General features: G+C 35.0%; 1 protein-coding gene across 4 annotated transcripts in view; it reads left to right on the top strand.

The window, feature by feature from the left end:
• LOC135195773 (zinc finger and BTB domain-containing protein 49-like) overlaps positions 1-24,888 on the top strand; it is a 124,370-nt gene that overhangs the window by 79,954 nt on the left and 19,528 nt on the right. For 3 of the 4 annotated variants that reach the window (XM_064222234.1, XM_064222233.1, XM_064222235.1), the window contains one exon: positions 22,752-22,883. In XM_064222234.1, coding sequence (XP_064078304.1) covers positions 22,752-22,883 — 132 coding nt within the window. Of the gene's footprint in view, positions 1-14,438; positions 17,632-22,751; positions 22,884-24,888 lie in introns of those variants that run through there. The other variant, XM_064222240.1, reaches the window with a different exon arrangement.

Raw genomic sequence — 24,888 nt, 5'->3', positions numbered from 1 at the left:
ATCATAGTTATGTTCTTTCAGGTTTTTTTTTATCTTGTGATCAATATTTGTAATATGTTTGCATTCTTCAGAACGTGAAGTTAGCTGGAAGGTTTAAGCGTATATTGTTGGAGAGCTTCATTTGTGTTATGATTTTTGGAAGGGTCCAGCATTCGTTAACACAGAGTACCGTACTTAACAAACAGGTGGTAATGAAAAGTAATGGCGAGTCAGATATCTTATATTGTAATGCTGTTTTGAAGGTTGAAAGCCAGACTTTAGTCTCATATCGACAGAGATGTACTGTCATGTCGTACTTGCAGAGTCGACCAACGGGTTAAACCAGATGTTTTGAATCTCTCTCTCTCTCTCTCTCTCTCTCTAAGAGAGAGAGAGAGAGAGAGAGAGAGAGAGAGAGAGAGAGAGAGCTAGGTTTGGCATTAAGCCAGCTCAATAAAGCAGCAACGGCTTTCTGTTAGGCATGAGATATGATGCTGAAATATTGAAACACCACTATATATATATATATATATATATATATATATATATATATATATATATATATATATATATATATATATATATATATTATAAGCTGTTGTAAACTTGGCCTCTTCATGCACATACGTATGGGCTTACCAGCAACACATAATTCCTTTACGCTCCCTGCACCGTTCACCTGTAACTTTGACGAACTCTCCCGTTTCCTGGATACTAAGGTTCTTCGTTTCCAATACCTTTTTTTATATACTGTCTATCCAGTTTTATCCATGTCTTCCTCTCCTCAGCCTTCTCTCACCAATTCGTTGGATTTGTTATCATGAAAAAATGGAATAGAAGTGACAACGCTCTTTACCCCCAGAAAAACCACATTCATCCTGGCCACAAACAGTTAGTTACTAGGTCAAGTACCATACATGGGTCTATTTATCTCGTTTGGAAAGATGGAGCTGTTTGGTACATATATTCAGACAGAAAACGATAATACACTCCGAAGTGCATGAGTTGTTGCAATTCGGCCTCGGTTAAAAACCATCACGCATAGCGGTAGGATTTTGTTTTTGAGGCGATTCAGTAACAACTAAAGCGCGCCAAGCGCGATTATTCCAGTTTTGTGTATCAGGAAAAATAATACGGGTTACTTTAGAGTTTGGCATGTTTTCTAGGCTAAGCCTTTTGACATAGACTAACACATGTCATAATACTTTTACTTCGTCCATTGATTTGCAGATGAACAACATGAAATGGAATCCTGGTATTTGGGAGAGATTGCAATTTATACTTATCGGGTATTAATATTATTACGATTTTGTAAGATAGTGATTTAACTTGGTTATAGTTAGAGCGCTTGTTCTGTTTTTCTGAGATAGAAATCTACTTTGTTAGATTTTATCTTTGTGTATTGATTGGTCGCCTCAAAGAGGTATTACAGCTTTCCAGATAGAACTTAAATATCTTGGAAATCATGTATCTCTTCTTTCTTGATAGTATATGAATTAGAAGGAAGCTCTCTCTCTCTCTCTCTCTCTCTCTCTCTCTTCTCTCTCTCTCTCTCTCGTAACCTGGATTGTGGATGGTTGGAAAGCCGGAGCTGAGGACACCCCCAGATAGTCATTGCTGTTGGTTGGCCGGGAGTTGCAGCTGTCGTCGTCTCCTCTCCCTCTCTCTCTCTCTCTCCCTCTCCCTCTGTCTCCTTCCACCCCCTTCCTCCCTCGCTCATCAACCCCCCTCCCCGCCCCTCCTGCTCTTCCTTCCGCTCCGTTAACCTGCATGTTAAGAATGAGCAAATGAGTGAAGCATAGCTCTCTCTCTCTCTCTCTCTCTCTCTCTTCGCCTACTGCTTCACTAGAACAGGTTTATATTTTTAATGTGAGAGCGGATGCAGATATACGTACATACAAACGTTCAAGGTAGACGGAGCTCTGTTTACACATTTCATTGGTATTCTTATATGAATCGTGCGCGCGTATGAGATCAAACTCTGTCTCGCCACTCTTTTAGAGAAGTTACACACACAGTCCTTATATTATGTATATATAATTATATTAATCTATATATAATATATATATATTTATATATATATATAATATAGTATATATATATACACATATATATGTATATACATATATAATCTACATATATAATAATAATAGTATATATATATTAGTATATAGAGTTATATATAGATATATAATATATATAGAATATATATATATATATATACACATATAATATATTAGAGGACTTCAATAATTCCTGATGATTAGAAACGGAAGATTCCTTATTTCCAATCTTTTGGAGGCCTGACTGCCTCCATCTTCGTGAGATCGAATAAGTCATGCTAATGCGTGATTTATTGTTTATTTATTTATCTTTTTTTTTTAAATCAGATGATTCCTTCATTCCCTTTACTTCTTTCCTTAAAGATCAGTGCCAGCAACAAACGTAACATACCACTGCGCAAACAGATTACAGATTGGAGATACGCTGAATTTTGGAAGATACGCTGAATTTTTTTTTTTCTTAATGAAAGTTAAACCTACAACTCGTAACCTTGCTAATCAGAAATCGAATTAATCCGTCAGCATGCTGCTACATCCCTTAATACTTATGATTAAATTGTAATTAGAATCCTTGATAATAAACGGAATGGAACCGAACGTGGAGGTGTAATTTTAGATGTGGGTGATTGAAAAGGGTTGGGTCGGTCTAGTCATGACAAGAGGGCTAGGTGTCTGAGAAGGGGGGGGGGGGGGGGGGGGGGGGGGGGGGGGGGCAGTGGGGGGGGGGGGGGCGCTAATCTCTCTCTCTCTCTAACAAACCATTCCTGTCATTATATTAGTCATGACGAGTACGATGTGTGAATAAAATAGCAACCAGTTTATAACGGGACCCACTGATACTTTGGTGGTTCTCTCTCTCTCTCTCTACTCTCTCTCTCTCTCTCACAGAAACCATACCTGTCATTATATTTCTTATACGGAACGCCTTTTAATTTTTTTTCGGTTTCATATTTAATTTTCAGTTTATAACAGGTCCCTCTGAGGCTGGCTCTCTCTCTCTCTCAAAGAAACCATACCTGTCAATATCTTTCTCATAATTTCATTACGGCACTAATAACCTAGATGTTGCAACGCCACTTCAGCAGCCATAAGTCAATCAATCATTATATCGTGAGAATTTTTATTTTTATTTTTATAGCTTTTTTTTCATTCATACATAATCATATTAATGGTGAAGTTGCATTCTAAAAAGTCAAGTCCTGTTTTATTTTTTATCGTCTTTATTTTTTTAATTATTTATTTATTTGTTTGTGGTCCGACTGAAATTTATCGAAAAAATAATTGTTTTGGAAATTGATATTTCTTTAGTCGACCGGTTGAATATTTTGATAGCTTAAGATCTTCATTGTGTTATATGTTCCCTTATTGTTAAATCCTAACCGATTGGATTTTTATTTATAATTGCTAGATTTTATAATCTATAATTTTATTTAGCTACTGTTATAGTTTTGCATATGTAAAAGCTAAAGTGCGCGTGTACATCCAAACACGCGCACACTCACATGTTTGGTTGTGTGTCTTATGTGCGTGTTTGTTTGTGTGTCTGTGTTCGTGTATGTATATGTCTGCATCTATAGTGATTACGACGCTAGGCGTAGCCCTTTTCCACCTGAGCCGTAACCTACCACAGTATTGACAGCGTCCAGTCAAGGGACTGAAAATGTGTACATATGCCCAATTATAGGCATTTCCTTGACCAAAGGGTTCACAACCCTGTTAATAGGAGAAAATGTGGGGAAGTTGGTACTTTTGTTTGATTTTGGTTTTCGTTATCCGTCGAGAATCTTGCAACTCTCTCTCTCTCTCTCTCTCTCTCTCTCTCTCTCTCTCTCTCTCTCTCTCTCTCTCTCTCTCAACCATCCAGATAAAATTTTAAGGGGAATAGAAGGAAGGAACTATAATCGATATGAAAAAGGAAAACTTGAGTTTTATACTGAAAGACGTCTGTCGTTTTCTCTTAAAGTACAGTTTTATTATAAAAAAATGTATATTTTTTGTGAAAAAAGAAAAAAAAATTATATTTAAAGAATAAGAGAATTGCATGATGGCAAACTAATTTGTCTTATTTTTCATTCTTCAGCGTTAAGTACAATTACGCATATACTGTATAATATATATTATTAATATATATATATAATATATATAGATTATATTATATATATATATATATATATATATATATATATATATATATATATATATGTATATATAAATATGTATATATGTATGGTTATGTATGTCATATCACATTACCGTGATTCATATACATACGTACATCGAGCTATAAATGTCCTTTAATACCTAGTTCGCTCTACCTCGGAATTAATATATTTTCATGTATACGTTAATTGTCTTAATCCGCTTCATCGTTGCCTTGAGGAAGATGTTATCTATCTGATCCAAGATCCATTGGAGAGGTTGATCTATTATCTTTTTGTTTTATTAGTAAACATTTGACATTTGTATCGACAGAGCCCAAGATGGCTCAGTGACGTCCCTAGGCATCATCACCCAAGGGCATATCTCCTGCTATATATTTCACTAATGAAACTCCTTCTGTCATTCACTGCTTGATAAGGGTGGAAGTAAGTCCACCGAAATAAGGCCTTAGCTTTAAAACAGGAGTGTTTTAATGGGTGTTTTATACTTGAGACGCATCCAGTTTTAACAAGATTTATTTACAAGAAATATATATATACATACATATATATATATATATATATATATATATATATAGATATATCTATATATATATATATATATATATATATATATATATATATATATATATTTTAGTTGAAGCAACTCAGTCCTTACTTTGGAAGCCTTTCCTGTTCGCCTCCCGCAAGAGAAAGATCGACTTGTTGCGTTAAGGTCTCTGAAGCCAAGCGGAGTTCCTCTCTCTCTCTCTCTCTCTCTCTCTCTCTCTCTCTCTCTCTCTCTCTCTCTCTCTCTGGCAGTTGGCAATGAAAGGGTTGATCTTTCAGTTATGAATTTCCCCGTCCACCCGCTTTCTTTTTCTAGAATTTACTTAATGTAAAGTTCACTCCTCTTTCTTACTCTCATAGGGCAGGTTTTCTTACAACCTACAACCAAGTGTTGTTCTTGTGACCGAGGCAGTAAACTATGTAGTACCTGAATGTTCGTCGACTGTTGTGGGGCTGAACATAGGATTATAAAGAGGGGAGGGAGTGATTCAAAACACGTCGGGCATAAAAAAATACTCTCTCTCTCTCTCTCTCTCTCTCTCTCTCTCTCTCTCTCTCTCTCTCTCTCTCTCTCTCTCTCCTGAAACAGTCTTGGTCAGTCATGGGAATGTAAATACTCGTTGTACTTTAAAATTCCTTATGGCCCGGTTTGAGTTTACCCTTTACAACTGCATTTGGATTGGATTTGACAAACAAAGTATCCCGATAAAAGAAAATGTGGAAAGGTGTCGAGGTCTTTCTTGGAAATCCGGATAATTTTTGTTTTACGATTCAGAAAATGTGGAAAGGTGTCGAGGTCTTTCTTGGAAATCCGGATAATTTTTATTTTACGATTTACAGAAAATTTTGGGGGCCAAGTTGGGTTTTGTTATGGAGCTGTTTATTTTGAGTGGAAATCTAACTATGACAGATTTTGACGATTACAGAGAATGTGGAAGTGATAAGATAATACTGTGTTTTGCTATAAAAAAAAGTGGGACAAGGTTGCCTTTAGTTACGGAGTTGTTTTGGGGGCAAATCACTATAAGAATTTTGACGTTAAAAGACAAAAAAAAGTAAAAAAGCACCAGGTTGGCTCTGTTGTGTTGTTATTTTGATTCAGAAATATAAAAAAAGAAAAAAAAAAGAAAGCCGAAGACGAAGATTGGGGAACAGGTGGGCTGAGAGTTTCCGTTCTGTTTTCAGGCGCTGTTGGACGGCTACCGGCGGCACTGCCCCGTCTGTGGCAAGGGATTCGACCAGCCCTACAACCTGCAGAGGCACATCCGGACGCACACGGGCGAAAGGCCCTTCCCTTGTCCCTTCTGCCCCTACGCCGCCTCCGAACGGTCACACCTCAAGTCGCACGTCGCCCGCAGACACCGCCTCCTCTACGCCACTTGGGCCGAATAGCTCCTGATGTATCATGCGACGGTGCTGACATACCTCGGCAGCGTCAGGAGCAGGCGCGGCCACCCCTCCTCAGACTACATGAGATGATCGCTCCTGACGAAGTCGAGGTCGCTCCTGACGAAGTTTAGACGTTGACGCCAAACGATGGTCACGACGGAAAACTGTAGATTTTGTTGAATAGACGATAGATAACTATGCAGTTGGTGTAGTTCGATGATGACTCATTTTTCGGTTCCGGTGTAGAGGGCCGTATGCTGCACCAGCCTGTTTCGGAAACGAAGCCAAAAGGCAGGGAATCGGACAGCGTCATGTGGAAGGAGGAGGAGGAGGAGGAGGAGGAGGATTGTTGCCACACGCATTCGCTCGCTCTTTCTCGCACGCAAAGTTAAACACACGCAAAGTCAGAGGACGACCTCCCCGCACCTCTCCTCCAGCGCTACCCTATCCCTCCCCCCCACACCTCTTGTCTGTGTGCGTGGCACGGCATATATGTACTACTAGTTCTTCGCCTCCGTTAGTTGCTGCCTCTCTCTCTCTCTCTCTCTCTCTCTCTCTCTCTCTCTCTCTCTCTTTTAGAAGCTTCGAGAAAAGTATAGTGATCCCAATTATATATACATTTTATTGTCTGGTTAAAAAATCATTAGTGATCTCCATCGTCGGGTCATTGTTGATCTTTGAAGCTTTTTCTTTCCAATTCTATTTTCTGTCGTTTTTTAAGTTGTTTTGTTCGGAATGTTTTGGGGGACTCCGACGAAGCTCCAGGATGGGAAGGATGGAAACGAACAGCGGTGAAAAGCGGCCAACGTCACGTACGAACGACAGGCATGCACGCGCACGCACTAACGCACACATACATACACTCAACCGACTCATAACCCTTAACTTCTCCTGCGCACGCACGCACGCACATTCAGGCGCAACTGTGTGGAAGTCAGGGCCGCATGAGTCGAACGTCGCGTGTATTTTTTGGCGCACGCACATATGTAGCAGCTGCACGCAAGCGTGGTTTAACGAACCTACACACTCACTCGCACACGCACACACTCACACGCACGCTCACACTCACACACACACTCACTGGGAGCTCCCAGAATCGATACTTCCCCGTTCCTCAATAACCTCACCGTTTAGCTCTTGGCTAAATTTCATCACGTAACTTTAACAACAATGCTTTAATAACTTGAATTATTACAATAATTATCATTTATGTCGTAGGCAGATTTATTATTGTATTCGTCGTATCTTTACTGGTTACAATGGAGTTACAAGGAAACAGTTGCGCACTATACACAGCCTTGTGTTAGTACTATCTATCGTTAACAAAAAAAGGTCTTGTTTTCAGCTAGAGGTAGTACTATCTATCGTTAACAAAAGAAGGTGCAGAGAGGGCCACTTTCACAATATATGTAAGAAACGTGATCTAGACAAGGAACCAGAGTCTATTTATAAGTTCTATTTTCATTTCCCTGTCTACAATGGCAGGCCTGTTTTTGTGATTGTGCTTTAAGAGTTTCCCTGCCTATGGCGGTTAGGAAACTGTAATAGGCAATAACAGTCTCAGATTACTTAGTTATATATTGCGTGGATGCATGTCGGTAGAGACCATGTAACGGCACTACGTGTCTCGATTCCCCTCAAGCAAGAAATTTCTTAACTTCGTCATAATCATGAAATATTTCATGATAACGTTTCAGAATCGTTTAACGGCGAGAATCTCTCTCTCTCTCTCTCTCTCTCTCTCTCTCTCTCTCTCTCTCTCTCTCTCTCTCTCTCTCTCTCTCTCTCTCTCTCTGTGTGTGTGTGTGTGTGTGTGTGTGTATCTGGTTTCATATGCCATTCACTCTGTTAATTTTCGTTTGCCACGCATGATTAACAACAAGCACATGAAAATGTTTTATTAGGACAAAACTTATCTTTGCCTATGCACTTTGTAAACAGTTAATATTTGGTAAGTCGGAGGCTATTTCCAGATTGTTTACTCAGTTTAAGATAAAAAAAAAAATATCGTGAGAAAAAAAATCTTCATAACATTTCCAATATGTGAGCTCTAGTGTTTTGCCTTATTACGTCATCGGAGGTGTACGTTGTAATACGTTCTTACCTCCAGTCGCTTCTCGCAGCATGTTTTCTGTTTTGTTTGTTTACCGATACTTTCTTGTTTGTCGAAGTGTATTTTTGAAGCAAGTGCCTTCAACCCTGTTTGTTATCCTTAAGGTAACCCGTCCCACTTTGTAAATTTTGCCTCTTCTCAGCAAACTCCTCTCTCCAAAGTGATGCGTGGATCACTTTCGCCGAAGATTTGAAAGCTTTTAACATTGCCATCATAGATATGTATAATGTCGTATTATGTATTTTAGTCCTGGGAAATCGAAGTGTGTCACTTACTATTTCTCTCTTAGAGAAATTGTGAACTGTACTCGTCGTCGTAGAATCTGAGATTTTGAAATTAGATTAACCATCACTCGCTTTGTCGAAGATTGATTTCCGCTGTTATGGACGTTGTCCTGTTTGATAGATTGTACAGATCACTTTGAAAGTCTTTTGAACATTTACATGTCGATTGGAAGCGGCGTGCGTTTAATTTTCTCTCTGAGAATGTAATTGCGTGATCGCTTGACCATGCCTACGGACGCATCGTATGTTTTGGCCCGCGAGATTTGATGATTTCCGTCTTTGACCATCGTACGCGAAATACAAACATTCTCTTATCTCGAATCAATGTTGTCAGTTTGTATTTCCGCGGTTGAAACGTTCCTGTTAATTACTGTGTCAGCGCCGTTGCATGATATCACATATCCAGAATAACAGTTTTGTTCTTATGCAGACAATTGAAGAATATTTTCCCTTCCCAAGATGTTTGCAAACCTATGTCGAGGGTTGCTAGCTGAAGTGCTTATGCAAAAATGAGTACCTGAATCTATGTGGAGGTTCATCTATAAGGAAAGTGCTTGAACTCATGCTTATGGTCCAGTGTTACACAAGTCTGAATCATACTGGAAGAACAATTTCGAATCACTATCTTCAGGCATCTTTAGTGTCTTTGTGTGTTCATTATATATAATGGGAAGTAAAAAAAATAAAAAAAGTAAAACCCACTGCTTCATAAATGGAAGTTGTATGAACTTTCAGTAAACACCCTCCCCCCTTCTGCCTCATCCACGTGGAATGCTGATGAACCATGTTAACTGGGAAGGGTAAATCATTCTTTCACGATGTGGAAGGAGCTGATGAAAACCAATGGTTAACGGGAAGGGAATCATTCTTTCACGATGTGGAAGGCTTATAACATTGTTGTGAAATATTTGTAATATCTTGGTATGAAAATTTTGTAAGCCTCTCTTGATATGATAGGCTGATAAAACCTCTTTTGATATGATAGGCTGATAAACCTCTTGGAGTGAAATGATAAACCTCTCTTGGCATGGAAGGTTTATAAGTTTTATGAAAGGTTGAAAAGCCATATATTGGCACGAAAGGTTAGTAAGGCTTTGTTGGCAAGGAAGCCCCTCTTGGTGTGCAAGGTTATATCTGCGTGAAAGGTTGATAAGCCTGTTGACATAATAGGCTTATAAACCTCTTTTGTTAAGAAAGGCTGATAAACCTTTGATAAGGAAGGTTGATAAACTGGATAAACATTATTGATAGGAAATGGAAGCATTTTAAGTCTATAATGTTGGACATAAAAGATGATGAAACCTTTCATTGATCTCTCATGCCAGGTTAAGATAAAAAAAAATCTACCTTTAGCCACCAGGAAAGCTCAGCAACCTTAGTGTCTGGAAACCTATGTGAACTTTCCATGACGTCAGAGGCAAAGAAACTTTAATTCTGTGGAAGATTGATAAAACTCCCCATTGACATGAAATATGAAACCTCCATCTTTGCGAGACATTCCGCATTATGGCCTTGAAAATAATATATTTATAAATAATCACAAACAGCCGTTCAAATTCAGTGTATTGTCGCTTTATTCCAAGACTTTGTGAGTTCAGAGACCAACTCGGGGAAACCTCATATTAGGTCTCATCATTTCCAAAGTTATTGCACTACAGGATGTTAATAGCAAGTATTTATAAGAACTTAAATATGATGTTTATATTTTTCTCCATATTCTTAGTGTTGCACAGTATACTCTTTGTAAGAGAGGCAGTAAACTCAGTGCTACTTTGGCATATTATCTACATGTCACCTATTCCAAGGTACTACCATGTATGTATAGGCTCTGCTAATACTAAACATGGTGGAAGTTCATTGGGATGCCGTGCGTACTACTAGATATTGTTTGTTAATATCATTTGTCAACCACCCAATCTAGATAAGGTTGTAATACGTACTTTGATCCCCGAGGGACTAGTACTGAACTGGCGTCCCAAGGAGCTCCTGCCATGTTGAGTACTAGCACCTTGGAGTGGGTGCTACTACAATAAGCCAAAGTAGCACCTTGGACTTACTAATGTATTAAGTAGGTATTTATCTCTCCAACTATAGCAAATGAAAGTTTTCTGATATTGTAAATATAAGCTTATTGTGATTTTTTTTTTTTTTTTTGAAGAGAACCACTCTTCAGCTGTTTGAGAATATACCATACACAGTAGTTATTGTAATAGTGGTTAAATTTTCTAAAAAATTTTTGTTTTTCAGTTTCATTTGAACTTTTTGTTTTGCTGGTCTGTATAATAGTACAGACTTCTTGAAGTCAAAGAAAGTTTACTAAGAATAATTTTAATTTATTGTGTCGAAATGTAGTTCACAACTCGTGTCTTCATTGTGTATCGTTGGGGAAATCCACTTGAACTAATTTCTGACACCCCTTTCTTAATTACTTACCCTAATTTTGAAATATGCCTCCTAATTGTAGTCTATAATTACATTAAGGATTATGCAAAACCATTGGTTGAGAATCGCATCAGAGATGGTTCTCGTAAGAATTTGTAAGTCACTCTGCCTGTGGGGGGTTTGCGGTGATGCACTTCGTTTAAAAGAAAACGGTGAAGTTGGTGATTACAATCGTGCCTTCGTAAAGGTTATTTAAATAATGGGTGTAATTCTTGTAAGTTTTTTTAATGTTTTGGGGTGTACTTGCAGTATTACCTTCCATTGTATATCATCCACCTTTCGTTTGTAGGTAACAGAAATACACAGAAGGGAGTTCTAATCATGGCATAACCCTTTCGTTTAATTTAATTAACATTCTCAAAAGTATTGAGTAGTACAAGTTGAGATCAGGGCGTTTTTCAGGGGACGTTTTGTCTTATCATTATTAAGCGGCATGTGTAAGGTCACTGCGTTTTTTGCGTATTAAAAGCGCTTTATCGGGTACATTGTGTTTATAGAGGCAAGCGTACACTGCCTTATAGAGATAACAAAACCCAACCCTCATTAACAACCTCATTGAACGGGGTGGGTGGTGTGTTGGGTTCATGGGAATTGAGGCTCAGATAACTATCCTGTCTCGTGGGAGTGGTACGAGGAGGGCTGCTCTGTTTTTGGAAGAATTCAGAGAGATTTCTTCCGTTTTTAGGAAATTACTTTTACTTTGGGGGAGACAAATCTGTCCTGGTTTTTTTTGGGGGGGAAGACAAATCTGTCCTGGGATGATGCTTTAATTGAAAGTATATAACAAATTTATTCTTATCACTTAAATTTACCATTGTTTACCGCACTTTAGTGGCTAAGGATAACATTAAGACAGAATTTATAGTATACAGGTATTTAATATTTTTTTTTACTACCACTTTATGGTTTGTTAACATCATGCTTTACTGGTGTGATGTTAATAATAATCTTATTCAACTTTGTTACTAAAGTGACAACTGTCCATTTAGTCATGTGTATTTATATTTGTGTACATACATTCATAAATGCATTTATCCATCTATATATTTAGTATATATAAACTTATACTGCATAGTGCATTTGTGTATTGTAATTACATGGATATATACACATATGGGTAAGGTTATTAATTTCACCTGTCCAACAAATTCAGTGGGATTGATTTACGTGTCATGGGCCCTTTTACTATTTTTTTTTTTTAATATGTATTTATTGGTTTGTAACTTATGTGATTCTTTGAGTGGGTTATGTAGGAAATGACACAGATTAAGCAGAAATTTATATATGTGTAAAGTGTTATCATTGTAAAAGATGATTTGTCCAGACATAGCATAGGAAGAAAGATGTTGACGATTTGTTGTTTGACTTTGAATCTAGGAACAGGGATATATTGGATATATAAGAGAGATTTATACTATTATGAACCTGCTTTGTTTGTAATGGTCATTAAAATATGTTCGATTTTGATCACACTTTGTGTTTCTTTTCATTCTCCTAGTCCCCTAGTTAAGAAGTCTGATTCATTTGACAAGCGGAATTGCTATGATTTTAATTGCGAGTTTTATAATGTCAGTGCAAAGCGTAGCTGGGGTGATGGTGCAGAGCATGGCTGAAGGATCATTGAGTATAATTGCATTAGTGAAAATTGTGAAAATTCCCAAACTGCGATTTTTTTATTAAAGAAATTTTGAAGGTCTTGGTATCCTAAAGCTTTCTGCTTGTAAGTTATGGATCAAGTTCATTTTAATTTATTTTTTCATATTTCCATGATGCAGTTCATCATGTTATAAATTTATAAAGGCAAATAAAACAAATCAAAAGATATTTTACACAATTCACACACTTTGGTGTCACAAATATGCATATCCCAAGGTTCCATAGTTATATGATTGTTCCTTGTTGATGTTTATGAGAAAATTACTGTTTACCTTAACTTTCTTTGAGAAAATTACTTTTTACCTTAACGTTCTTTAAGAAAATTACTTTATACCTTAACATTCTTCAGCAGAAATTCAAATTTTGTTAATGAACGACATTGTATGTATACCAGTCATGCAGAAAAGTTGACTGGGACTTTATTTATTTTTTTTTTTTAAGTTTAGAAAATTGTTTCACCTTAATATTTTTAGGAGAAATTCACATGTTATTAATGAACAGCATTGTGTATTAATCAAGCAGAAAAGTGGATTGGGCTTGTTAAAGCCTCTGCAATTTGATCCGAAGAAAGAAAATAAGCAGCCTGAAAGTACAAATATATTGTACTTTATTTGTTACTACAAAGAGCATTGTAAATGGTCATTACCATAAGTAACAGAGAATACATTGTAATATGAAATGCAAATCAGGCCTGCCTGGAACTGCTGGAAATAGAAACATCCATTACTTGAAAAGAATATAAGAATTATCTGTGTGAGGTACAGTACTCGGTAAGTGCCACCGAATACTCCTACTCACTGAAATCTTATTGAAAAGAATTCACTAAATGCTTGTAATGTGATCACCTATAAACATAAACACACACATACACAAAATAAAGAAAAAGGAAAGCAAATGTTATTGAATAAAGATGTGAAAAAAAAGGAAAGCAAATATTATTGAGTAAAGATGTAAGTCCATAAAGATTTGTAATCTTTACAAAGTTAATCTGTAGATGTTTAGTTAATTTATTATGGCATTGTATTTATTTTGTTAGTAGGTTCACCTTCTGTTTTCATCTTTCAAGTTTCTGTGGTGGTATGGTGAGTTGGATAAAGTGCATCAAAGGAGGAGGACTGTCTTACAGGTAGACTCTTTCTTGACTGAAGTTTGACTTATGACAGAGCGGTTTCTTTTACTCTCACTGTCTGACTGAATTATACGGTACCCACATGTTTTTATCACCTGCTACTTTCAAAGACTATGCAGTTTATATGTAGCGAATGAAGTGCACAGACTGAATATTCATAATTAAAACATGGAGGAACAAAGTAGTATGCATACTGTACACTATAAAATTCCTTTGCACAGTAGTTCATTTTAAAAAAGTGGGAAAGTGTTATTTTATCTGGTGTGCACAATTGCAACATCCCCTGTATGTATATATTAGAGGATTTTCACAGCAGTTTTGCATGAACCAATTCATTTTATTTTTACAAGGCCTCATTCAGACAAGGGGTGTTAAAAGAAAAGAAGTTTAAGTGGAATGGCTTTTGTAACTGTGCATTACAGCACAAATACTAAACTAGTAATCTCATAGAAGTTTGTGTTACGATTGTAGTTTTGTTGCTTGAGAAAATAAGTAATTTTATCAGAGAAAATTTGAAGAGTTATTGAGAGTGTGGCCATGATGTCCTTTCAGGAAAGGACTTCATAAACTATTTAGACAGACCATGACATTTACAGTTTATTCTCAAACTTTTAATTACTTATTCATTTGACTTAATGATATGACTGACACAGGACTTTATTATATTTTTTGTAGAGTTGGGAGAACGTTCGTGCAGCTGCTCTCATTCCCGTGGTGGAATTACGCCAGCCTGTGGCTGCAAGCACACCCACAAGCATAGCATCTTCCTGCATCTCTACCAACACGGCACCCAAGACAGCAGCTATGCCTCCCATGGTTCAGGTTCCATTTGGTGGCACTTTCTCCCCCTTTACGGCTTGCACGCCTGACCTGTTGGCAATGGCCACTGGTGAGAAAATGGCCTTTGTTTGTCCAGTTTGTGGAAAACAGTTTGGCCAGCCTTATAACCTCCGCCGTCATCTTATAACCCACACTGGTGAGAGGCCATTTCGCTGCCCCCATTGTAACTATGCCGCCTCTCAAAATGTCCATTTAGAGAAACACATCCGCCGTATTCATGTAAATAATTCAAGCCAAAGTTCACCTACGGAAACTGCTGCAACATCTTCCGGTCCAGCTCACGCCTGGACGCCCGAACCAACAGCTGTGACTCCCTAAAAGCTTAAGATGAAAAAGTTTATGCTTTTCTATAGGTATAGTATATTTAATTTTCCAGGGCAGTCTTTTGTTTTTAGGTGCATCAGAGGCGGAGCAATAATTTTATTTTGCTTAGTTTTAGTTGTGAGGAGAAAGATTTGATTAATGAATAGTCAGAGTAAAACTTCTGTTATTGAGATATAGTTAAAGTAGACCCAACTATTTTGCAAATATTTTTTAATTGTAGTAGGCTAATTTTCATAGTGGGAATTAGTGTTTGCACTGATGAAGTTTTTCGGATCTTCAGTCCATGTAAATTGTGTTTTTTTTAATCGTAAAATAAAGCAAAACTTTATTCATGAAGTAACTCAACAAATTTAATTTAAAAAAGGTGAAATTTAACACAACAGTATTTAATTGTTATCCTTGGATTTTGATAAAGTAAAAACTATACAAATAGTATATTTAAACTTGAAAGGGTACATGGGTTATAAGATAAGGTTAGTGTTTTTAGTTACTCCTAATTTATTTGTTTATATATACAGAATAAGAGTATTTTCTTAATTTATATAGTTAACTTATTTCACATTTATTTTATAATTACTGTATGTAGCTGTATTACCATAGAGGATTATTTATATTTTTCATATGTTTGGTGGAGTAGGTTAGATTATTTTAAGGTTGAAATGCTGTCTGTTTGTAACTTCGTTCATTTCATTTTTTTAATGCAGTGTCTTCTTATTTCAAATCCGCCTGAATTCATAAATTTTAACATTTTTATCTCAAGATAGTATATATGGTTGTACGTATTGAGAATTGTATCTTAGTATTACATGTCATAATGTAATTTTTGGTGCATTCTTAGGACAGTCAAAAATGACAGCAATAGTCCCCAGTCATTAATGAATCTTTTGAATTAAACTTGAAAGAGACAGATAATACGTATGTGTAATTTATAACCTTTGCGGTGGTGGTTTTACTACTTATATTTATAGTCATGGGCTTACAAATGTGTATGAGTGTTATTTTTGCACTGTACTTATTTTATGTAGTTTTTTATTTTTCATTTTGAATATATTTTACACTGCCCTTTTAAGGAAGGTTAATATTTTATATACTTTTTGTAACTTGTGATTAATATTTTTACATATGTAGAAAAGATGGAAAATCTCTGCATAAGTTTTTAAAATAGGTAGATTGAATGCCCCTCGTTCATAGCCACTACAATACTTAATATCAATATTAATAGAGTTCACTACTGTTCTGTATTTAATTCAAAGAAGTTGTAAATGTTTAAGTTTTTCTTTGAGTAAAGGTAGGTTACTTTCTATTCTATGCCTGTAGCTGTCATGTTCCCTAAATTTAACTCTCCCATCTTTGTATTTGTATGTATTATAACTGTAAGGAGTTGCAGTACTGTATTTTATATATAGGTAAGGGTATTAGGTGGTGACTGTAATTTAGAAGGCATATATTTTTACACCAGTGAGATGATGTGATTTTAAGATTGTGAACAGTGAGCTACAACTTCCAAAGTAGTTTACAATACAATATATTTTGTATAGTGATATTATACTTTTTGTAAATATACATATATGCATATAGATTCATATTAGTTCTTCTAGGTGGTGACATATTGAAAAATAATATGAAATTAAATTCTGCTCGAGTTTAATTTGCTGAATAATATTTGGGAGTGCAGATTTAAAATTTTAGCCCCAGTGACGTTTCTTTTGTTTCTTTTTTTGACAAAAAGCTAAAGAAAAATTTTGGTCTGTGAAGCTGTAGAAGATTTAAAGTATCATTTTATATTAATGTGAGGTGGATGTAACAAAATGTTTTCCTTGGCAAATGTAAGCACAGAAGTCTGTGCAGTACTTCATACTGTTTTGAATTGTGAATAGCACACTTAGTATGGCCACCTTTTAGGTACAAGAGCAGGAACTTTTTAAGGTTACTGAATCTATACTTAAGGGGACCGTCCGCTATGGCGGATGACATGTCAACTTGAAAAAATTAAAAATCAAGTTATTACTTGCATCTATGCAGAAACATGCCGTGCATGCTTTCCAGAAGTTTCAGCCAATTATTTTTAAAAAATAATGAAGATATAGCGGTTTTTAAATGATGACGTCATTGTAACTGCGTTGTCTGTATGACTTGAGTTTGACAGAATCGTTTTTGCGTGTTTATTTTTGCATATATACAGCGATTTTTTAAGATTTTTTTCGAAATTCTCATACATCTGGTAGCAATGAAAGGTAGTGTGACACTGGGTGAAAAGCGAGCTGCTCAGAGCGGTTATTTATAGGCGAGACTCAGAGAATGACTCAGTTACGCCACAGACGTCAAAGGAGTTACATGTGCGTAGGCACTTGCGTTTAGTTACTAGCTATTTACGTTGTTTTTATAACTTCTTAGTGAACTTATAGCAATGCCGAAGTTACCTAAGATCAAGAAGGCAACTCAGCAACTAAGGCTAGCAAAATTAGCGAAGGCCAGGAGTGTGCTGAAAGAAAAACACGAAAATTCAATGTTATCAGCTGCCCTCATTGTCTCATGTCTCGCCGTCAACATCATTATCTGGTGTCACGCTGAGGGTATTAACACCACTTTTAGGGGTAGGACCAGGATCCTTGATGTAGAAATCAACAATAAAAGTACAAATAAAGTAATTATAATAATGTTGTTTTGACTTTTATAAGAAAAAAGCGAAAATTTACATAGCAAATCTTTGGGAGCTCATAACTCAAAAACATACTTATGCGCATGTAGGTAGCCATTACTCGGTTATTTATTATCCAATTTTAGAGAGAAAGATATCATTGGAAAGAGGAATAAAAATCCCATAGTTTTGTGAGACAGAATTTTGATTTCTTTTTTTCTTTTTTTTTTTTTTAGATTTTTTGAGGGTCTAGATAAAAAAAAAATAAAAAAAAATCAAAAAAAAAAAAATCATAAAAAAATAAAAAAAATGAAAAAAAACAAAAAAATAAAAATTCTGTCACACAGAATTGTTCCGTATATAAAGAAATTTTTATGGTATGATTTTCACTACAACTGATGTCATATTAGCGGAGAAATCTCTACCTATTTTTTTTTAAATCATGATTTTTGCTAATAAAATTAAAAGTTTTTGCTCAAATGACTTGAAAGTTTTATATGATGAAGGTGTTATATATATCTAAAACATATTTGAAAATTATGAATTTTGCGTAATAAATAAAAAGAATAGACATCATAGCGGACGGTCCCCTTAAAGCTTTGTAGCTTTAACCATCTATGCATGCTCATTTTAGAAATTTGCAGTCACTTCATCATGCAAAATTTTGTAGGTTTTTGCTGCCGACAGTTCACTCTTAATCTTTGCTGTACTGTTTGTGTTTTTTGTTGGAAATTTGTTAAAATCCAGTAAAAATGTTTCGTTTTGTAAATAAGGATATACTACTATACAGAATATTGTATTGCCCAATGTTGCAGTAGGAATTTGCATATCGTCCTGATGAAAGTACAGTTGTTAAGCTAATACGTAGTTAAGTTTCCAAAAATCCAAGTTGAGTGTGATCCTGTCATCAAATTATACATTGGCATTTATGTAATGTTTTTCAGTGGCAGCCTTCTTTTATTTATTCAGGAAAAGGATTATAGTACACAACACATGCACACGGCAGATTTCGCTTTGAGAGAACACATCTGAATGTAGTAAAGTATACAGTAAAATCTATTTTAGACCTTTATTTGGGATGAAAATGTGAAAAATAGAGAAAAACAAAGCTAAAGAACTTGACAGCTAGTTGTGAAGGGCCCAGTAGATAAAAATACTGCCAGGATGTAAAAGGGTTGCTGCAGAAGTACATGAATGCGTTGTACAAGATGTGTTAGGAGGTATCCCCATGCAGGGGTTCGAGTACACAGCAGGGAGAATGTACTATGGACTTGCATATTGAACTGTTGTGGGTCAAATTGTAGAATAGAAGGTATTCATTGGTTTTGAATAGCTAGGTTGAAGTTTGAAAAGTGTTAAGTAGTACTGTATTACCTTTGTACACATTTAAAGCACATGGGAGCATTCGAGGCATTTCTATCTGGCATTGTTGTTATTGGAAAGAATTCTATAAGAGGTGGGTTTCTCAGTCAGGTTCTGAGTTGTCATTGTAGCAGTATACTATTAATTGAATTTTGGTTCTAGTATTTCAGTATTTTTGTTTCAATTTGATTAGTATGCCTCATGTCATTTTTGTAGGAAACCTGTGTTTTTCAGGTCAAGTACTGTATAATATATGTGATAGCTATACATACGTATTTGTATAGGTAACAGATGGAACTGGATGTGAAAATTAGATTTTTAAGAAAAAAACAGTGCAAAAAGAGATGAGTAGTACTGGAAGTTGTCTAAAATGGTCAGCACAGTAAAGGGAAGTATTATATATATATTTTTTTTGTGTTCAGCTAAATTTATTTTTCTTGTGAAGACAATAGCAAAGTACTATATAAATAGGTACACAGATTTGTGTGTGTATCTGGAGGCTATAGGTTATTTGTATATAACTAATACATATATGATTTTATAATAGTATATAATACAGTATATTTTATTTTGATATGTATAGGTACTCTTGTAATATTATCATTGCAGTAGTGTAAGTATTCTTTAAAATTACTATACTTGGTAATGTTTGTTCACTACTAACTAATAATAAGCAACTACTGTACATGTATTTTCAAAATCAGTTTCGCCTTTTTTGATGTGATGCTGGTGTTAATCCAGTTTTAATTTTTCGTAATTTACAAAAATTCTTTTTATGTAAAGATTTCATCATGTTGGTCACAAATGAATGTGGAGAAAATGCCCTCTTTTAATTGAGGTAGTGTTTTGTCAGTTAGGAGAATTAGTGCAAATTTCCATTGATAATTGTTTCCTCAATTTCCAAGCTTGTAAACCATATGGTACAGGAGAAGCTGAAATGCTTGACAACTTTTATGCAACTGTTATACACCAATTAATTTTCAGTATATTTACCATAATATTTTAGTCAATAAATATAATTTGCAATGGTCAATATTGCTATGCATTACATTTCAGTGTATGATACTTGTTTCTTTCAAAGTTAAATAGGAAATTTCCTGTCATAATTAGCTTAAATATTCAAAAGATTCATTTGTTGTAAAATGTTTATTTTTGGTTTCCATATGTGTTCATTTTGCAGAAATAGGTATATGCAGGTGTAGGAGATATTTTTCAACTTAGCAATAAATCTATGGGAATTTTCAGGCTGCACAGAAACTTATTACTAATCCACTGTGTGTTGTATATCCTTTTATGTTGTTAAAATCACTGTTTAAAGTGGCATTCAGAAAAAATCTACACTTAAAACCAATTATGTACTGCACTTTAAAGATAGTATTTAAAACTTGAGAATGCTGTGAGGCTGTGGTTGGTTGTCTTGAAATTTTTAATTTGGGGTGTTAAAGTAGCCAACAAAGTGACCTTACCACAAGTTATTTTCTAAGCTACACTTGTCCATGTCCTGTAAGAATGCCATTTTATGTTCTGGTTTCTCTAAAAAAAAAACAACCATTCAGGTGTTATATAGGCTTTGCATGTACAATAGCAAAGCAAACAAAGATTTGGAATTGAACATGGTGAAAACTAACAATACTTGTTGCAGTATCATGTTTTCAAGGTGAAATTTCTGTCATGTATGCATACCTATCTATATTATTAGTATAATTTTGCTTTGGAAATAGATTTAAAAGCACGCATAAACAGCAGTGAGCTTAGTTTAAGTACACTAAGTCGTATCAAAATGCACTTCATGAAAGTTGAGGTAACTGGGGTCTTTTTCTAAGCTTAGTACAAAAATCAGACACAAAATTGTTTTTTATCGAATCTGTGATGTTAATGCCTTCCATATTCCTAATAAAGTAACATTGAGGCCTTGAAATTTTTTACTCTCAAAATGGCCTTTGATGTTTTTATTTTGTGTGTGAAGTCTTCTGGAAAGGGATATTTTTGGTACCTTTTGTAGGATGCTTTATAGCTCATATGAAATAAAGATGGAAAACTTTTTATTCTTTAATTTTCCTGCTAAAATTATTTTTTGGGCTTTTTAAAAATTATTTGTATTTTGTTGGTGATAAAATATTTTCCATTTCTGTATGAATACTCGTAAGTGTTAGAATTATTTTTACGGTATGGAAAGGAAAGGAACATTTACATACTCATTAAAAAAAATTAAAATGTTTCATTGTTAAATGGTAAGTCAAGTTCAATATTCCACTATACAGTGATAAAGTACTTATTGCCATAATGGTTGCATCAGAAATTCCTAAATAGCACATAATTACTAGACAAAATTATTTATTTATGTATTTGTCAAAATTCAGTCTCTATTACAAATAACTGAGGTTTGGACTCCAAGTTCTGTTGGTGTATGAAGATTAGCAACATTAAATTATGATTTGAGCTTTCCAGGCAAGTTATCCTGGAGGAATTAGTTTCAGGTGAAATATTTGGTAGACAGGAATCAAGAGTAAGCTGTAAGCTCAAGGAACTTGAGTTGGTATAAGTTATTGTATGTGTACCAGACATGAAGTTTGACAAAATTGTTATTAAAGAAAACCCATGATTTACGTAGAACACAATGCACCATAAAGATACTTATCAAATTTCATTTGGAGATTTCTATAAAGTTCATGTTGTTAGCAGACCATAGTTTACGCATTAATGATTTATCATACCATTGCATCTCTTTTAATTATTTCATAATTTAAGCTTGGGATGTATTTCCTGAGACTTATTCTTAGGCTTTTCGTGACTTTTCATGTGGTACCTTCTCCTGCCTGTATTGGGTTTCATTGGATTTAATCTTCCTTTTTTTTCCAAGGTGGCGTTTGAAAGGTAAATAATATTGGTTGTGGTTGCTTGCTTCGAACTGTTGTTATTAAATGTTTTAACCTCACTTGCTTTGCTAGAATAACTTCACTTTTATCATGGGGATAGATTCCCAGTTTGTATCTAGTTTTGTTTTATATGCATTGCACTGGTATGCATTTTTTTGCAAATTATATTTAATATTAATCAACACTCAAGTTCAGTGTGGGAATGTAGCACTTAGTTATGATAATACTGGCTAGTCTAAATGCTAATGCTGTCAGCATTTTGTTGTTGATTGATTGATTGATTAATAGCACTTAGTGTGGACTACACTTAACTAGGTCACTTATTTCCACTAGTACTTATTTTGTAGTGTACTAGAGTGAGTCAAGACTAGTTAATGAACTTTTAGTCATGAAGAGCATGTGTGAGATATTAGAAATGCATGTATGGGAGCATGCTTAGTGTTTCCACATTTTAACTAGATACATATTTATTGTGTGCATGTATAGAACTGAAATGTTTTTCTTAGGCCGAAAAGTCCTCAAGAATTTTCTGCTATCAATTGCATTAGTTTGTAGATGTGAGAGGACAAGGTGATGATTTATCCTCCAATTTGATTTCTTATGTTGACAAAGCACATTTACTTATATTTGAAAATATGCATGGGATTAATCTTTGTTATGTAGATCACCAGCTTTTCATATTATGAAATAAGTACTACTTTAGTTGTAAAGGTCATATAATAATGCAATAATTTAGTTCACTTAATTCTTGTCTTTTCATGAAAAGAAAAAATATTTGACAACTTATAGTAAACAAAGTCCTTTTATTTTACATAAAGCAGTCAGTTAAAAGCATTTGTGCTGTGTACCTAATGAATACTTTTTCAATGTTTTAAACACTTATTTATTACATTTCATTTTCGTGATAATCGCCTGGTACTTTTATTAATAATTATTCCTGACCTTCAGGATGATGATGAAAATGATGGTGAAGATGAAAAAGTGAACCCAAGTGCTAATGTTTCAGCTGTACCAACAACTTCTGCTGCTACTTCAGTTGGAAACCCAACATGTCCACCACCTCTTACTCCCATTTCACAGGTAAGGGTTTTATTATTACTTTCCTAATATACTTGAATATTGTACTTATAAGTATGTAAGTCTTCATATTGAGATAACCAACCAAGAATTCTATGAAAGTATTGTCATTAAAGATAATTATTTGAAACAAATAGGTTCCACATGATTGGTCCCCAGCAAACTTCTCATGGTTGTTATGCTCTGTTTATTTCCAAATGTTAAAAAAAATTTAATGAGGATACCAGACACATTTTACAGCAGACTGCTGTAAACTAAATTTATAATTCAAATTCATCACTTTACTGTTGCACATTTAACGCAAGTGTATAATTAAAAATTCAAATTGATATTGCTGCTTATGGTTAGTACTGATTTTTCATTTTACTTGTGTTCAGAGACAGGGCAATTGTTGAAAGACATAGAGCAATATATATGATGGAGCTTTTAGGTTATTGCCAAAAATTTGCAATTATTTCCCATAGAGTAGATCTAGACAAGAATATTCTCAGACATGGCATTCTATGAATGCTGCACAGATTTGGGGTCATCCATTCTGGGATTTTTTTTTTTTTAAAGAGTACTGCTTACATAGTCTTGAATCTTGATGGCCTTTGTTAAGTGTCTACCATATTACTGTAGTGTATTGCACTCAAGTAATGTTTGTCAAGGGAAGGCATTGATCTTGACTATACTAAGGCAGTTTATGGGCATGAATAATGAGGACCACTGTTAGGAATGGTAATTATTTTAATAGGCCACATTGCAGATATAAATTAATATTGCCATTGAGAAAATTAAGGTCCAAGTTGCAATTAATCACCAGAATGCTCTGTTAGATAAATTAATGTGGTCAAAAGCTAATCAAAAACTCACTGCCACAGACTTCCAGGAAGTAATTTTTATTATAGGTGCTCTGATTTTATGAGCTATCATCTGTGGACAAGTGGCTTAGTCCATCAGTTTTATTCCCTGAAGTACAATGCATGCAATTTTTTTCCCAGCAAATTAGAGTTCATTTTATATGTGGTTCCACATAATCAGTGGGTTCAGTTAAAAATCTTAGTGTAGTGATCTATGTATAGATGAAGTAGCCTTTGGCTCAGCCACAGCAGGCAAGCTAATTCTTGTGGCAGTCTTCAACAATAGATGCAGTATACTTTCTACTCACTACAGTACAGTTGTCTTTTTTCATCATTATTGTTCACCAGTTTTATTAGCTTCCATAATTATAGTTTGAACAGCGAGGAAAAGATTTTGTATCTTCCTCATCTTATTTTTGTGAATAGTATGGGCAACAAAATATCAGGCTTTTCTAAAATATGTTGTCTGTATTCAGCTAGTTGATCATTTGCTTCTCCAAACATATTCTAGAACTAGTAGGAAGGATTGTAGAAGGGTTTTACATTCTTTCTATAGATTTTTATGAACAGTCCTCATCTAGAGGTTGAAAGTCTTTCTCTCAGCTGGTAAGTAGTGAGAAGATGGAACCCAAAAGAGATGACTGATCATTGACATACAAAAAATGAAACTTGTGTTATTGAGCATGATAGCAGAGAAATGAATTGGTGCATGGGTGTCAGCACAAACACCTAACCCTACCTTTGCAATCTAGTTTTTAAAAATACTTTGAATTCAGATACTTTTTTTTTTAACAGTCGAGTTTACATAAGCTTTAGACACTGATGGTGCCCGTTTGGATCCATAGTGATTACATCCATGACAACCTTGACAAACGATATTGATTCAGATTTGGCTGTAGTGAAGGACAAACAGCAATGTTGGTGTTTATGACTATACATGGAGTGAAACCTTGTTATTTTTCAGCTTCTACTATAAAAAATTTTTTATTCTTAAAGCAGTTAATTGTCTTCTAATGCAAAATGAGATAGCCACTAACATATGTAGACATTTTTTATATGCTTATACTGAGAAATTAAGCTGTCATGCAATGACTAGAGATGTATCGGATATCTACATCCGGATTCACAGAGTATCCGCATTTTTTATAAATCCACATCTGCATTGG

The sequence above is a fragment of the Macrobrachium nipponense genome, chromosome 16 (genome assembly GCF_015104395.2).
Source record: "Macrobrachium nipponense isolate FS-2020 chromosome 16, ASM1510439v2, whole genome shotgun sequence".
Lineage (NCBI taxonomy): Eukaryota > Metazoa > Arthropoda > Malacostraca > Decapoda > Palaemonidae > Macrobrachium > Macrobrachium nipponense.
The sequence above is the reverse complement of the archived record's forward strand: the minus strand, read 5'-3'. Positions and strand labels throughout refer to the sequence as shown.